We start from the raw sequence: 18,359 nt of genomic DNA on the forward strand, positions 1-18,359 counted from the left end.
GTTTTTTTTTTTAAAACAAGCATTTGACATATTTGAAATTTTGAGCTCTATGAGTCAAGTGGCTACAAAAAATCATGTATATCAATTTGGGGGATGTCGATTTCCATTTTTCTTAGGTGAATAGAAGAGTAATAGCTGAGACATAGGGTAACTATGTTTAACTTTTTAAGAACCTGCCAGAATATTTTCCCAAGCAGTTGTATCACTTCACATATGCCCACCAGCACTGAATGATAGTTCCAGTTGCTCTCTGTCCTTGTGACTTACATTGTCAGCCTATATCCTAATTGTTGCCATTAGAGTGAATGCTTGACTCATTTCAATTTGAATATTCTAGTGATAATGATTTTGAGCTTATTTCCAAGTTCCTATTGACTGTTCATGTAATTCCTTTATAAAGTGTCTACTAAGTTTTGTTGTCATTTTTATCTGGTATTTATCATTTACCTGGTAATTATAGTGCTGGCTTAAACTCGTCATTCAAAAAGCTAAGAGCGTGGCATCCAGTCCCATCACTGCATGCAAATAGATCGGGATACAATGGAAATGGTGACAGATTTATTTTCTTGGGCTCCAAAGTATCTGTGGATGGTGATTGTAGCCATGAAATTAAAGATGCTTGCTTCTTGGAAGAAAAGCTGTGGCAAATCTAGACAGTGTGCTAAAAAGCAGAGACATCACTTTGCTGACAAATGTCTGGATAGTCAAAGCTATGGTTTTTCTAGTAGTTATGTGACATAAGAGTTGGATCATAAAGAAAGCTGAAGAACTGTGGTGCTGGAGGAGACTCTTGAGAGTCCCTTGGACTGCAAGGAGGTCAAACCAGTCAGTCCTAAAGGAAATAAACCCTGAAAATTCATTGGAAGTACTGATGCTGAAGCTGAAGCTCCAATACTTTGGCCACCTGATGCAAAGAGTTGACTCATTTGAAAAGGCCCTAATGCTGGGAAGGATTGAAGGCAGGAGGAGAAGGGAGCTATGGAGGATGAGGTGGTTGGATTGTATCATTGACTCAATGGACATGGGTTTGAGTCAACTCCAGGAGAAGATAAAGGACAGGGAAGCCTGGCATGCTACAGTCGATGGGGTCACAGAGCTGGACACAATTGAGTGACTGAACAAAAACAACAACAATTATCATTGAGCTTTGATAGCAAATTGTTAAGGATGTTTGCATGTGTCATCATAAGGAGTGTTGATCTACAATTTCATTCTTGTAATTTCTTGGCCTGGTATTTGTATGAAGTTTACATGGATTTCATAAAGCAACCAAAAGTGTTATTTTTTGTGTGTTCTGTAACAATTTATATAGAATGTGTTATTTATCTTTTTGATAGTATTCATTCACAAGATTTTGGAGTTTTCTTTGTGAAAAGATTTTTAGATATTAATTTAATTTCTGAAACAGAAAGAAAGGTACTAAAAGAAAGATTCTCTATTTTTGAGTTAGGCTTGTAATATTGATCTTTCAAGTAACTATTCTATTTCATTTAAGATGTTAACAATAGTGGTTTAACATTGCAGATAATAATCTCTTATTAATATGTTGACATCTGGAAGCTCAACAGACTGATCATAACTAGACATTGTGATGATGATTTTACCATGTATAAAAATATGGAGTCACTGTGCATTTGAAGGTAATAAATAGTGTATATCAATTATAAGTCTAAAAAGGAAAGTCTTCTCTATGCCAATAATATAAAATATCTGGAAATATAATTTAAAAGAGGTAAAAGGAATGACTTAAACATGGTAGGTCTGGTTAAAGAATTAAAAGTGATACATTTTGTTCTTCATAGAGCAATGTTCAATAATTAGTTCTTCAGTAAGTGAATGGAAGGGAAAATTAATGATTAAATGGCTTTGAAGTCAACCTGATTGGTTTACAAGCTAAAAAAGTATGAAGTTCTTTCTTAAATTTGTGAAAATGAGATAGATGTGCATCTTTGAATTTGGCTTATTGACAGATATATTTTACTTTCTTAAGAGAAATGCAATTTTTTTGAGTGAGTCATCAAAGGCTTGTTTAACTTGCTTATTCCTCAGAGTATATATGAAAGGATTCAACACTGGTGATATGGAAGAAATAAGCAGTGATACACCTTTGTTAATATTTACCTCTTCTTTTGCAGATGGCTTGATATAGATGAAAATGCAACTGCCATAAGAGATGGAAAGTACAATCATGTGAGAAGAACATGTAGAAAAAGCTTTTTTTCTTTGTTGAAGAGAAGGGAATTTTAGAATTGTCCTTATGACATAAATGTAGGAGAGAACTACACAAAGAAGAGTGATAATGAAGATCAGTACGGAACAGGCTATAACGATCTGCTCAATTAACCATGTGTCTGAACATGAGATCTTCAGGAGAGGTGATATATCACAGACAAAATGGTCAATGATGTTTGAATCACAGAATTCCAGATGAAAATCTAAGCTGAGTGGTGGGAGGATAGTCTTAAGTGCTGCCATCCAGCAGCAGATGACCATTGTTTTGCACAGTTTGTTGCTCATGATCGTCATATAATGCAAGGGTTTGCAGATGGCCACATAACGATCATATGACATGGCTGCCAAGAGAAAAAATTCAGTTACCCCGAAGAGATCGGTTAAAAATAGTTGTATGAAACATGCCTTATAGGTAATCACTCTGTCCCCAGTTGATATATTGTAGAGGAATCTTGGAATACAGGTGGTTGTAAACAAGATTTCTAAGAAAGAGAAATTTTGGAGAAAAAAATACATGGGCGTTTTAAGGTGGGGATCCACCAAAGTTAGGATAATGATGGTCAGATTTCCAGTTATACTCTAAATGTAGGTGATAAATAGAAAAATAAAGAGCAAAATCTGCAACTGAGGATCGTCTGTCAGTCCCAGAAGGATGAACACTGTTACTGCAGTGTGATTTCTCATTATTGACTCCTGGATTTTGCCAAACCTACCAGTAAATGTCAGAGAGATTTGAACTGCAGAATTCAATGATGAAAACAGCCAACGATGAGAACTCTCTTGGTTATTTGACTCATCCAGGATCCATGGGCTTTACTTGTTGATCTAAGGAATACATTTCTTGTTTTACATGAGCTGAGTTTCCCCATCTATTTGTACCTAGTGATCAAGTGAAACTTTTAAATATGTTTAAATTGCTGATTTACAGCCTAACTTTTCCTTTAGTAATCTCTTAAATTAATTTATAATTAATTAAACATTTAACTTTTAGCCTGGGTGGTATATTAATTAAATTAATTTTTCATTTTGTATATTATAGCTATTTTTATATGGCCAAATGTTTCCTTTAACTCATAGGGTAAAGTAAAAAAATATTAACTTCAATTTCATTCCTTTTCTTTATAATTTGGGAAATTTTAAAGTCCTAAAATAAAATTTTGTGTGCTCACTCAGTCATGTCCGACTCTTTGTGACCCTATGGACTGTAACCCACCAGGATTCTCTGGCAAGAGAATTTTCCAGGCAAGAAAACTGGAAAGGCTTTCCATTTCCTCCTCCAGGAGATATTCCTGGCCCGGGGATTGAACCTATACCTCTGTGTTTCCTGCATTGGCAGGCAGGTTCTTTACCACTGTGCCACCTGGGATTTTGAACTTTTGATTTTCTCTAAATCATAATTTTTGCTTTCTAAAGATTGAGAATTCATTATAATGGCAAAACATGTCTTTATTCTAAAACATTTACATTTGTAATCTTAAGTTTCTAGTCTAAGCTTAACTACTTGTATCTTGGATCTTCTCATTGGATAACACTGTGCAGTACAGTCTGGCTATTTTGTTACACCCTTCATCACATTGTGAGGTAATGCTGAGTGTAATGAATGAACTGCTGAAGGATGTAAAAGGTATACTTGATGCTTTCATTTAACACTCAGATTGAAGCACATTTATATACTCTATTATGGTTAAAAACTCAATACAAAAGTTGATGAATATCCTCAACATGAAACTCTCTTTCCTTCATTTTCATTTTTTTCAAATCCACATTTTGCCTTTACTTTTATATGTTGCATTTATTTCTCAGACACTTATTGTCTGGATTTGAACCTCAGCAGCCATCATAAAGCACTCATGATGTATCTCCCTAGAACTTACTTTAATCTAAGTCATATATCCATAAAATTAAGTATAATAATAATACTACATGTCTTAGGAAGCATCACTATGAACAAAGCTAGTGGAGGTGATGGAATTCCAGTTGAACTATTTCAAATCCTGAAGGATGATACTGTTAGAGCACTGCACTCAATATGACAGCAAATTTGGAAAACTCAGCAGTGGCCACAACACTTAAAAAGGTCAGTTTTCATTCCAATCCCAAAGAAAGGCAATGCCAAAGAATGATCAAACTACTGCACAATTGCATTCATCTCACATGCTAGCAAAGTAATGCTCCAAATTCTCTAAGCCAGGCTTCAACAGTATGTGAACCATGAAATTCTAGACGTTCAAGCTGGTTTTAGAAAAGGCAGAGGAACCAGAGATCAAATTGCCAACATCTGTTAGGTCATAGAAAAACAAAAAGAGCTCCAGAAAAATATCTGCTTTGGCTTATTGATTATGTCAAAGTCTTTGACTGTGTAGATCACAAAAAAATGTAGAAAATTCTTCAAGAGATGGGAATGCCAGACTACCTTACCTGCCTACTGAGAAATCTGTATGCAGGTCAAGAAGCAATAGTTAGAATCAGACATGGAATGACAGACTGGTTCCAAATTGGGAAGGAGTATGTCAAGGCTGTATATTGTCACCCTGCTTATTTAAATTATATAAAGCGTACATTATGTGAAATGTCAAGCTGGATGAAGCACAAGTGGCAACCAAGATTCCCAGGAGAAGTATCAATAACCTAGGATATGGTAATGAAATCACACTTATGGCAGAAATAGAAGAGGAGCTAGAGAGCCTCTTGATGAAAGTGAAACAAGAGAGTGAAAAAGCGGCTTAAAACCCAACATTCAAAAAACAAAGATCATGGCTTTTGGTCCCATCACCCCATGGCAAATAGATGGAGAAACAATGGAAACAGTGACAGACTTAATTTTCTTGGGCTCCAAAGTTAATACAGATGGTGACTTCATCCATGAAATTAAAAGACACTTTCTCCTTGTAAGAAAAAGGGGACCGCAGAGGATGAGATGGTTGGATTCAGTTCAGTTGCTCAGTCATGTCTGACTCTTTGTGACCGCATGGACTGCAGCACGCCAGGCTTCCCTGTCCATCACCAACTCCCGAAGTTTACTCAAACTCATGTTCATTGAGTTGTGATGCCATCCAACCATCTCATCCTCTGGGGTCCCCTTCTCCTCATGCCTTCGATCTTTCCTAGCATCAGGTTCTTTTCAAATGAGTCAGTTCTTTGCATCAGGTGGCCAAAGTATTGGAGTTTCAGCTTCAACATCAGTCCTTCCAATGAATATTCAAGACTGATCTCCTTTAGGATGGACTGGTTGGAATTCCTTGCAGTCCAAGGGACTCTCAAGAGTCTTCTCCAACACCACAGTTCAAAAGCATCAATTCTTCGGCATTCAGCTTACTTCACAGTCCAACTCTCACATCCACACATGACTACTGGAAAAACCATAACCTTGACTAGACGGACCTTTGTCGGCAAAGTAGTGTCTCTGCTCTTTAATATGCTGTCTAGGTTGGTCATAACTTTTCTTCCAAGGAGTAAGCGTGTTGCAGTCCATGGTGTCACAAAGAGCTGGGCACAACTGAATGACTGAACTGAACTGAACTGATAATATTATATACTTATGTTTTTTTCTATGCTCTATGCAATTGTCTATTACATATGTTATCTATAAAATAGTTAGACCATCTTATGAGGTGGAAAATTCTGAAAGAGATGGGCATACCAGACCACCTGACCTGCCTCTTGAGAAACCTATATGCAGGTCAGGAAGCAACAGTTAGAACTGGACATGGAACAACAGATTGGTTCCAAATAGGAAAAGGAGTACATCAAGGCTGTATTGTCACCCTGCTTATCTAACTTCTATGCAGAGTACATCATGAGAAATGCTGGGCTGGAAGAAGCACAAGCTGGAATCAAGATTGCCGGGAGAAATATCAATCACCTCAGATATGCAGATGACACCACCCTTATGGCAGAAAGTGAAGAGAAAGAAAGTGAATAGGAACTAAAAAGCCTCTTAATGAAAGTGAAAGTGGAGAGTGAAAAAGTTGGCTTAAAGCTCAACATTCAGAAAACGAAGATCATGGCATCCAGTCCCATCACTTCATCGGAAATAGATGGAGAAACGTTGGGAACAGTGTCAGACTTTATTTTTGGGGGCTCCAAAATCACTGCAGATGCTGACTGCAGCCATGAAATTAAAAGACACTTACTCCTTGGAAGAAAATTTATGACCAACCTAGACAACATATTGAAAAGCAGAGACATTACTTCGCCAACAAAGGTCTGTCTAGTCAAGGCTATGGTTTTTCCAGTAGTCATGTATGGATGTGAGAGTTGGACTGTGAAGTAAGCTGAATGCCGAAGAATTGATGCTTTTGAACTGTGGTGTTGGAGAAGACTCTTGAGAGTCCCTTGGACTGCAAGGAGATCAAACCAGTCCATCCTAAAGGAGATCAGCCCTGGGTGTTCTTTGAAAGGACTGATACTAAAGCTGAAATTCCAGTACTTTGGCCACCTCATGCAAAGTGTGGACTCATTGGAAAAGACTCTGATGCTGGGAGGAATTGGGGGCAGGAGGAGAAGGGGGCGACAGAGGATGAGATGGCTGGATGGCATCACTGACTCGATAGACGTGAGTCTGAGTGAACTCCAGGAGTTGGTGATGGACAGGGAGGCCTGGCGTGCTGTGATTCATGGGGATGCAAAGAGTAGGACACGACTGAGCGACTGAACTGAACTGAACTGATGAGGTAAGAGATATATTAAGATGTTAGTCGCTCAGTTGTGGCTGACTGAAACCCCATGGACTGTAACCCAGCAGGCACCTCTGTCCATGGGTTTCTCTAAGCAAAAATATTGGAGTGGGTTTCCATTTCCTTATCCAAGGGTATATTATCTCCACTTTTAAAGTGGGAGAACTGAGGCACAGAGAGATAAAGTTTATTTTTAAGGTTTTCTGATATTAAGTAGCCATACAGAGCAACTCCAGAGTCCCAGGCTTGAATCACTGCATTCTGATTATTGATGCGCATTTACCTGAATATCTTGGTTTCATGAACAGTATTTGTATTGCTAATTTTTTTTAAAAAAGGTAGTGTTACTGTAATATTTATTGTCATCAAAGTTGACTTGAGAAGCAAAGAGAGACAATTGTAATAATTATGTTGCTACAACTGGTATAAATGGGCTATTTAGAACAAAAACTAAATGTATGCCACTCAGTTTATATGCAACCACTCAATTAATGTGTAATATAAGAACTGATAGAGATTACAAAGTGCAACTGTCTGATTTTCCATTTTATTCTTTTTTTTCCTGTTAGTATGTTGATCCTTCCATGTTTGCCCAATATTTCTCCCCAGAAATACTAAGGCTGAGGACTAAGGACTGTATTATTCTGGGTTAAGATCAATCTAGTTGAGAGTTCTTTTTCACATATCCTCCACTTTACTGATAGATAATTATAGTTTTCTAACTTGCAAGTAATGTCTTTAGTGCTCCAAGTTTTCTTATTTTATTAAATGCAAGATGGATCTTGTGCGAGTAATGCACTTTCTTATGTTTATAGTATATTCCTTTCAAAAAGCTTTGAGACATGTACTACCAGAGCTTTTTTTTATTCTTTTTTAAAAATTTGATAATTTTCAAAACAGTTTGTTGTTTTCCTAGCATTCCCCAACCGATCCAAAGGAACTAAAAAAAATAAGGTATAGTCAATATTTAGCTTTATTAGTGTCAACTGTGAAACAGAGCAGGACTGTATGGTCCTTCACCCTCATGTCCTCAACCTGCCTTTTGTCTGTGGAAAAACTTTAACCAATGAATAAGTTTTAATAAGAGAAGTGAGAAAATGTAGAAACAAAGGAAAACAGTCAAAGGAGACCAAATAACAATAGTTCAGTCATTAAGCATTGTCAAGGACATTTTGTTCCTTCTCTGGGGTTGTGGATAATATTCTGAGCCATGTCCCATGAGCTGTCTTACAAATACTGAATCCACACCAGGTGAAGAAGTAACTATATGATGACCAGCCATGTAGGCATACACAAGCCACTACATTCTAAGAATTAGCCACAAGGAAATGGAAACAAACCAACCTTGGAACTGAAGACTAGTTGTACTTAAAACAATCAAGATAATGCTGACCAAATCACTGGTGACCAGAGCTGACTGTGCTGTTTCTGCCAGTAGCCCCTCTCCCTCAATGTATAAAAGCTCTAACTAGCTGATGGTCAGTGAGGGGGACTCAGTCTTTGGACAGGCATCATCATTCCCCCACCTTGTTACTGGCATCCAAAATAAAACAAACTTTTCTCTCTACTAACATGGCCTATTTAATGTCTTTTGAGTGGCAAGCAGGAAGACCCCATTTCAGTTAAAGGTGTACAGCATAACAATTCATTGTTTGTATACTTTGTAAAATAATCATCATAATGAGTCTAGCCAACATTCACCACTTTACTTAGTTACCTAAAATACCTTCCTTGTGATGAGACCTTTTAAATCTACTGTCTTATTAAGTTTCAAATATGTAATGCAGTATAATTATCTATAGTCTCCCAGCTGTAAATTACGTTTCCAGGACTTATTACTTTATAAATGAAGGTAGTATCTTTTGAGCCCCTTCATTCATTGTTCCCCTGCCTCCACCCTACCTCTGACATCCACCAATCTGTCCTATGTATCTTTGAGCTTGGGAGTTTTTGGTGTGTTTTTGTTTGTTTGTTTGTTTTTGGATTCCACATGTATGTGGCATCATGTAGTGTTTGTCTTAACTTAGTTTCCAATGCTTTGAGCCAGATCTTTCTCTTTAGTTTAAGCAACTAAACCCTGTCTTCTGCTACTATAGGTGCAGTGGCTGATGGACCCCATCAAAGGGAGGGATATTAATTGAGGCTCAGTATAGATAAAGTTGGATGAAAGGTTGATACCCTCTTGAACAGTTTATTGTCATCTGATGGTGACTGTAGCTCACACTGAGTGTCCCTGTTTTGTTTCCTTTTCATGAATGCAGTTCACCACCCAGTAGTTCTCTGCATATACGATTCAGATTTGCTTGGGTCTTGAAATGATCTTAGCTTTAGTAATCAATATATTGTTTTCTCTGAATCCAGCTGTTCATAGATAAATATTTAATTATGCTGACATATTTGAATTCACAAAATCCTACTTTAAGTATTTAACTTTAACAAAACATTTTAATTTTGAAAAAGGTTAACAAAATGAAAAAATCTCTGCTATTGATGTGTGTGTGTGTTTGTGTTTTTTTGTGTTTGTGTTATTCCCCAAACAAATTTGCTAATGATCTTTAGGGGCCATCATTCTAGAAAAATGACTGTGGGATATTCCCATCAAATACTAACATTAGTATTCACCTTACTGGTTGGTTGTTTAAGTCTAAAACAGGGAGGGGGAGAGATAAATTGGGAGATTGGGATTGACATATACACAGTAGCATATATAAAATAGACAACCAATAAGGACTTACTATATAGCACAAGGAACTCTATTCAATACTCTGTAATGGCATATATGGGAAAGGAATCTAAAATAAAAAGAGGATATATGTATGTGTATAACTGTTTCAGGGCTTCCTAGACTGCTCAGTGATTAAGAATCTGTCTATCAATGTAGGAGACGTGGGAGAGATGGATTTGATCCCTAGGTCAGGAAGATGCCCTGCAGGAGGAAACGGCAACCCACACAGTATTCTTGCCTGAAAAATCCCATGTAGAGGAGCCTGGCAGGCTATAGTCCATGGGGTTTCAGAAGTGTTGGGCATGACTGAGCCACTGAACACAATGAGCACAGTTAACTGATTCACGTTGCTGTACACTTGAAACTAACATGACAATGTGAATCTGTACTCCAGTAAAAAATTTAAATATCGATTAAAAATATCTGACACTTTGCTTAGAGACAGAAATCTATCATGACATTCCCCATCCACCTTCTTCCAGAAAACATGCACGCATAGTGTGTAAATGACTGAAGGAGCAAAGATTTTCATACTTACCCTGTCACCATTAAGTTATTTCATGGCACCTGTTGACAGTTTATTTGAAGATACTCATAACGATACACATGCTGAACAGGAATATGCTAGAGGAGACATGTGAATTCTGTTTTCTCAGGAAATCACATTCAGCTAGGAAATCCCTGAAAATGCTCAGAGACCAACTATATCATACAGAGCTCCCTCTGTGAGAGGCACTGTGCCATTTTACACTGAGAATATATATTCTTCTCTTGCTAGTTCAAATAAAGGAATGTCTTTTCTAAAAGGGTAAAGGAATAACATGGGAGAACAATTGATTAGGAGTAGTTAATATGATGAACTTGTTGGTCAGGAAAACGTATTTGGCACCAAGTGTTATAGCTAGTTAATTCATGTATCCCACATATAATGAGTCAATAGAATCAACAAACAATAGTGTCCATGGAGGCTCACATTTAAAAGTCACTAAGGAATGTTAATATAAGTTTTGGCAATCAACTTTCCACAAGGTAGCAGCGAGAACAGTGCCCTTGAGGACAAGAAAATGCGACAATAGCATTAGACACATTGTGATGTTGCAGGAAAAGTCAAATGATAAAATGTTTGATTTTTTTTACAGTGTCTAAAGCAATTAAATAGGCATAACAAGCCTTTATCCACTTTCTTTAAACAACTCATGGATACTATAAAAATACGAACATAAAAAGGAAAAAAATGACATAGTAATTACCAGCATAAATTATGTTATAAAAGTAGTGGCAGAGATTTTTCCCCTTAACCACAAATACATAACTAAATCTGTAAAAACTTGTAATCTACCATTTACATACAATCTATGACAATTTTATTTAATTATAAACATATAATTTTTATATGAAATTTTGTTTTCAGAAATGAAAGACTACCTTTATGTGAATCCAGGGTAGACTGCACTTGTGATGACTCAGCAAAATAGCACCTGAGACAAACTGTTAACTTCAGGGACAAAGTCTTACATTTATGGCACATGAAAGAGTTTAGCCAAATGATGAGCATTTCATACAGTTGGCCATACCTAGAAATCAGGAGGAATAGGGTGTATACTCCTGTAAGCTGACTCTGAATTATAGGTATACAATTTTGAGAGTTGTAACTAAATGTACTTTTTCAGGGAAGTTTGTAGGGAGATACATACAAGGCACAAGCTGGAATCAAGATTGCCGGGAAAAATATCAATAACCTCAGATATGCAGATGACACCACCCTTATGGCAGAAAGTGAAGAAGAACTAAAGAGCCTCTTAATGAAAGTGAAAGAGGAGAGTGAAAAAGTTGGCTTAAAGCTCAACATTCAGAAAACTAAGGTCATGGCATCTGGTCCCTTCACTTCATGGCAAATAGATGGTGAAACAGTGGAAAAAGTGGCTGACTTCATTTTTTCAGGCTCCAAAATCAGTGCAGATGGTGATTGCAGCCATGAAATTTAAAGACACTTACTCCTTGGAAGGAAAGTTATGGCCAACCTAGACAGCATATTAAAAAACAGAGACATTACTTTGTCAACCAAGGTCCATTTAGTCAAGGCTATGGTTTTTCTGGTAGTCATGTATGGATATGAGAGTTGGACTGTAAAGAAAGCTGAGTGCTGAAGAATTGGTGCTTTTGAACCGTGGTGTTGGAGAAGACTCTTGAGAGTCCCTTGGACTGCAAGGAGATCGAACCAGTCCATCCTAAAGGAGATCAGTCCTGGGTGTTCATTGGAAGGACTGATGATGAAGCTGAAATTCTAATACTTTGGCCACCTTATGTGAAAAGCTGACTCATTTGAAAATACCCTGATGCTGGGAAAGATTGAGGGCAGGAGAAGGGGACACTAGAGGATGAGATGGTTGGATGGCATCACTGACTCAATGGACATGAGTTTGGGTAAACTCTGGGAGTTGGTGATGGACAAGGAGGCCTGGTGTGCTGCGGTTCATAGGGTCGCTAAGAGTCGGACATGACTGAGAAACTGAACTGAACTGAATATATATATATATATATATATATATATATATATATATGAAAGAAAAACACCTGTCAATGTAATGATGAATGCACCTCTCAGTGTGATGATGAATGTCACCACCGCACAGATTATAATCATCTATTCTATGAACCATATATCTGAGCTTGAGATCTTTAGGAGGGGACCTGCATCACACCCAAAATGATGAATGGCACTGGAGTCACAGAATTCTAGCTGGAGGCCCATACTGAGTGGTGTGATGACAATCATCAACCCAGAGATCCAGCAGCAGAGCACAGAGATGATGCAGACTCTACTGTTCATGAAGGGGTTTACAGATGGCCATGTAGTGGTCATAGGACATGACTGCCAGAAGAAAAAATGCTGTGACTCCAAAGAGTCGAGCAAAAAATATTTGACCAGCACAGGCATTAAGCCCCTGATGGCTCAGATGATAAAGCATCTGCCTGCAATGCAAGAGACACAGGTTTGATCCCTGGGTTGGGAAGATCCCCTGAAGAAGAAAATGGCAGCCCACTCTAGTATTCTTTCCTGGAGATCTCCATGAACAGAGGAGCCTGGTGGGCTACAGTCCATGGAGTCTCAAAGAGTTGGACATGATTGAACAAATTTCACTTCACTTCTTCAGGTGTTACAAGTAATGGTATTGTCCCCACTTAATATGCTGTACAGGAATCTGGGAATACACACTGTTGAGAATGAGACTTCTAAGAAGGTAAAGTTTTTGAAGAAAAAATACAGAAGTGTTTTAAGATGAGAATCCATGAATGTGAGAATGATAATGGTCAGATTTCCAGTAACACTCATCACATACGTAAGAAATAAAAAGACAAAAATCAGAACTAGCAGCTGTGGGTCCTCTGTAAATCCCAACAAGATGGATGTTGTTATGACTGTGTGATTTCTCATTACCAGCTTTGATGTTTTATATGATCTACATGTAATAAAGTCAAAGAAAAGTTATCCAAACAGATGAAAAGAAATAATAAGCAAAAAAAGAAAAAAAAATCAGAGAAATGGGAAAGAGAAACAAGAGAGAAGATGAATATAATCAAAAGCTGATTCTTGGAGAGGATGTCTAATATTGATAAACTGTTATTGTGGTTGGTCTGGGAAAAAAGAGAAAAGGTGAAATTTATCAGCAATGTGAGGTATGACATCATTGCAGTTTATGCATATATAAAAACAGAAAAATATCATGTCTCTACAAAGTAGATTTGACAGCTTAAATTAATGAATCAATGCTATGAAAGATACAGTCTACCAAAGCTAATTCAAGATGAAATATCTAACCTATATATCCCTATCTCTAATATTAAAGTAAACAGGTACATAAATCATCCAACAAAGAGAACTGCAGCCTCAGGTGATTTAATTGTATATTTCTATCAAACACTGAAAAACAGGAAAAAGCCTGTATGATACAAGTCCTTTCATACAGTTGTTGAGAGCAAAAATCATAGTTATTATCTGATGTGATTGTCAATGTAAATAGCCAAGATATAAATGATAACTGTCATGAGAAGTAGAAGTGTAAAAGCAAAAAAGTTTTTTACATTCTACCCCCAGTGGTAATCACTTGGAAACAAAAAATATTGTTTCCAAGTCATTTGTGAAGTGTTCACTGTGTAGATTATCATTCACAGACCATGTACAAACTTGTAAGAGGTGATACAGTAAAAAGCACATTGTATAAATTACATAAATTAAAATTGAAGAGTAAGATTATTCGATTGAATGCAGGAAAGGAGAAACAAAAGAATGAACAGCAATGGGAACAAATAGCAAGTAACAAAATGATAGGCCAAAGTCCAAACATAAATGATGATACACTGCCTATAAATGTTCAAAGCATACCACACTAATTATAAGAGATCATAAGAATGCATTAAAAAAAATTGCCTACCTGGATGTTATATACAAGCACTTCATTTGTATATAAGATTTACTTATATATTCGAGGTTGTGTTTATGTGTGTGTGTGTGTGTGTGTTTACGTATAATATAACATCTATTGTCCCCATCTTAACCAATTTATAAGATAGGCCTAGAGACTTCCTCATTTGCCACAGGCCCAGAGACATTCATGATGACATTTAAGAACTGAAATGAATTTCTCACATCCTGTGAACTACCCAAATTTAAAAAAAAAGCACGTGTTATATATATCTTACATATAACTATATGTTTATATATAAATGCTTGTATGTATCCTTAGGAAATTTATAGGAATTAGTTTTCCAAGTTTCAGAATAGAAAAATATTGATTTGAGAAATATACACATACTTACATTTTAGTCTGTCATTCAGGCTTCAGTTTTTGTTTTCTCCCCACGTAGTCTCACAATTAAACAAGAATTGTTAGTAATGACATAAATATAGTCTAGTGATTCTTTCTCACTTGCACTCAAAGACAGCAATGGAAATGCATAAACAGGCAATATCAATTTTTATATCCATATGTGTAGCATTTACTGTGAATGACAGTATGAGTCTAAATTTTAAAATGAACTATTTCTATATAATCTGAAGAGTTAGATAGAAGGAAAGACTAGTAAAAAGGCAAAAGAAAATCAGAAATTCTCTGATTGTTGAGAAGTTGATGTTCTGGTCCAACAATTTTTTAGCAGAGAATGGTTCCCTGAAAAGTTTCATTAACGATATGATTGAGGATGCTTTCTTTATGTGGTCAACCTGTAACAGGTAAGGTAAACAAAGTTAGAAAAAAGTGTCCTTGAAAAAAAAGAAAAAAGTGTCCTTGATGACTATACTTAAAAATCACTAATGAATGTAAAATATGATAATATAGAAAAGCAAAACAAAAGCTAACAAATACACCTAGGAACTGGGACAGTCCTATGAGATAGGAGGTGCATTAATAATACCAAGGTAAGGAAGTATCTTCATGGTACTAAATCTTTGCAAAATGATGATCCAGATCATACTTTTTCATGTTAATTCACATTTTTAATTGCCAATAATCATAGTTTTCAAATATTTATTGATAATTTATGCTTTGTTTATGAACAGGGTGTTATGGTCCTTTCACTGTTTTTGAACTAATATGACTCCTTATGCTTTTCTAAGACATTTGTATACAAATTCAAGGATATCAATCTTTGCAAGTCTTATGTTGTAAATCCTATTTCACTATTTGTTATTTAACATTTAATACTATTGTGTTGGCCAAGAAGTTTTTTGTTTTTAAGCAAAAAATACGGGACGCATTTTCATTTTCACTAAGAACTTCATTGAATAACATATTCACTGTTTTGTTTCACTACTTTCCACCATTTTTCAAGTAACTTCATAATTCTATCTTGCCCAAACTTTTGATAATTTTGAGCAAAGAGCTGTTCAAGGTGCCTTTTACAGTCTTCCAGGGAACCAGGGAATTGGAATTTTATCCATTGGGAAGGTTGTGTAAAGATGGAAATAAATTGAGATCTGAAGGTGCAATATCCAGGGAATATATCAGATGAATCAGAACTTCCCAGCCGTGCTGTAACAGTTTGTGCCTGATATTCAAGGAAACCTGTAGTCTTCCATTATCCTGACAGAATATTATGGGTTTTCTGTTCACTAACTCCAGATACTTTTCATCGAGTGCTGCTTTTAGTTGGTCTAACTGGGAGCAGTACTTGTTGGAATTAATAGTTTGGTTTTTCAAAAGGAGCTCATAATAGAAGGACTTCTTTTCAGTCTCACCATATACACAACATCACTTTCTTTGAAAACAGGACTTTGCTGTGGTTGGTGGTAGTTCATTTTGCTTGTCCTATGATCTGTTTCATTCCATATTATTCTACAGTATTCACTTTTCATCATCTGCCACAATTTGTTTTAATTTTCATTATTTTTAAGTAGAGAATTACATGTGGAAATCTGGTCAGAAGTTTTTTCTCGCTTAACTTATGTGCAACTCAAACATTAAAATGATTAACATAACCAATATGGACTTCCCTAGTGGCTCAAATGGTGAAGAATCCACCTATACTGTGGGCAGGAGACCTGGGTTCGATCCCTGGGTTCTGAAGATCTCCTGGAGAAGGGAATGGCAACCCACTCCAGTATTCTTGCCTGGAGAATCCCCATGGACTGAGGAGCCTGGCAGGTTACAGTACCTGGGATCACAAAATGTCAGACACAACTGAATGACTTTCACTTCACTTCAACATAACCAAGCTGTTGCAAATGATTTTCAGTGCTTGATTTGGATGTTTTGAGTATGTCAGCTATCTCCTGTTGGTGTAACATTCATTACTCTCCATTATTGTCTTTATTTGACTGCTGTCAACTTCACTGGTCGACTTGACTGTGGAATGTCAACCAGTGAGAAATCTCCAGCACAAAACTCTGCAAACCACTTTTGACACCTTCAGTCAGTCACAGAACCTTCTTCATACACTGCACAAATCTTTTTGTGTATGTGCTTCAGTTGCATTTTTACCTTTCTTGATATAATAAAAGATAATGTGCTGAAAGTGTTGGTTTTTTCTTCCATCTTCAGTATTAAAGTGCCTCACAAAAATTCATCAGTTATATTTTCTTTTTTTAAAATTTAAATTAATCAGTTTTAATGAGGTGGATGAAACTGGAGCCAATTATACAGAGTGAAGTAAGCCAGAAAGAAATTTATCAATTAAAATTTTTTTAATATAAATTTATTAATTTTAACTGGAGGTTAATTATTTTACAATATTGTATTGGTTTTGCCATACATCAACATGATCTGCCACAGGTATACACGTGTTCCCCATCCTGAAACCCCTTCCTTCTCCCTCCCTGTACCATACCTCTGGGTCATCCCAGTGCACCAGCCCCAAGCATCCAGTATCATGTATCGAACCAAAAAAAAAAAATTCATCAATTTTGATTTTTTTTTAAATGCACATTGATAGAATAGCTGTCACAATACAATCTAAAAAAAATTGTTTTGAATGATGTTAAAGATAACTAAGCATTAGTAGAGTCCGCTCACAGAAAAAAACAATTGAATGTTTTGGCCAAACCAGTACTTACGGTGCTGGTGGTATCCTGAAAATTTGCTTGAATTGTAGTAAAATATGCTTCCTTTTGTTTTATTGTTTCTGAATCTTTTGCCATTATGGCTTTAGTGATTCTGATGTTGTCATATACTTGCTTACATTTTGTTCCTCTTATTTTATTATTTATTTTCTTTACATTAACATCTGCATCCAACATGCAGAAGTCAACAAAATAAGGTGGCATCAAAAGAAAATATATAGAAAAAGTCCATAGTGAGGTTGGAGGGACAAACACTAGATGAGCATGGTATCATGGAAAACAAATGTGAAAGGTTTCATGTGCCATGAGGTTTGGAAATGTTGATTGAAATTTTTTTCATTATTTATATGTGAGTAATTTGGTATTATAATTTTATAGAGTTTCCACTCTTCATTATAAATTCATATACACATTACTAGCATACCATTATGTATATTAGTAATGGTGTTACTATGAATTCTTAGGTGTTATGATTCTTTGTTTCTAAGGTAATTTTTTTCCAGCATTCACTAGTTTGCAAATTTGATCTTCAAGCAGTCTTCTGCGTCATCTTGGAATTTCCCACTCAGTGCTGGAGCATAGTAGTGTTGTCAATCATTCAAAAGACAAAGCTGGGAAAAAAACATGTTAAGAAATCATTAGTTTACACTACTGCTTCTAATTTTAATTCAGCACCACTGAATTATTTTCTCATCATATTTGATTTTCTCAGTCAGTCTGTCAGTCAGTTCAGTTGCTCAGTCATGTCAGACTCTTTGTGACCCCATGAATCGCAGCACGCCAGGCCTCTCTCTCCTTCACCAACTCCTGGAGTTCATTCAGACTCACGTCTATCGAGTCAGTGATGCCATCCAGCCATCTCATCCTCTGTCGTCCCCTTCTCCTCCTGCTCCCAATCCCTCCCAGCATCAGAGTCTTTTCCAATGAGTCAACTCTGCATGAGGTGGCCAAAATACTGGAGTTTTAGCTTTAGCATCATTCCACCCCTTATCCCTTCAGTGAAATTCCTAGGCCTCAACATTAGTATATTTACTAGTTTACCCAATGCTAAAATTCAGACGAGGTGAAATCAGAATTACTCAGTCAGTACTATCAGTGATAAAACACAAACTATATTAAGTTAAAGCTATGAGCTTTTTTTTGTTTAAATAAATAAAGCTATGTTTGTAAT

The 18,359-nt window shown here is 36.4% G+C and overlaps 1 protein-coding gene across 1 annotated transcript; it reads right to left on the minus strand.

Annotated features, from left to right (window-relative positions):
- Positions 1 to 1,977: 1,977 nt before the first annotated feature.
- On the minus strand, positions 1,978 to 2,916 carry LOC128047762 (olfactory receptor 6C68-like). The gene is given in 1 exon segment (XM_052640129.1): positions 1,978 to 2,916. A coding segment is annotated over 1 exon segment (939 nt).
- Between the last annotated feature and the right edge of the window lie 15,443 nt (positions 2,917 to 18,359).

Source organism: Budorcas taxicolor, chromosome 5, assembly GCF_023091745.1.
Source record: "Budorcas taxicolor isolate Tak-1 chromosome 5, Takin1.1, whole genome shotgun sequence".
Lineage (NCBI taxonomy): Eukaryota > Metazoa > Chordata > Mammalia > Artiodactyla > Bovidae > Budorcas > Budorcas taxicolor.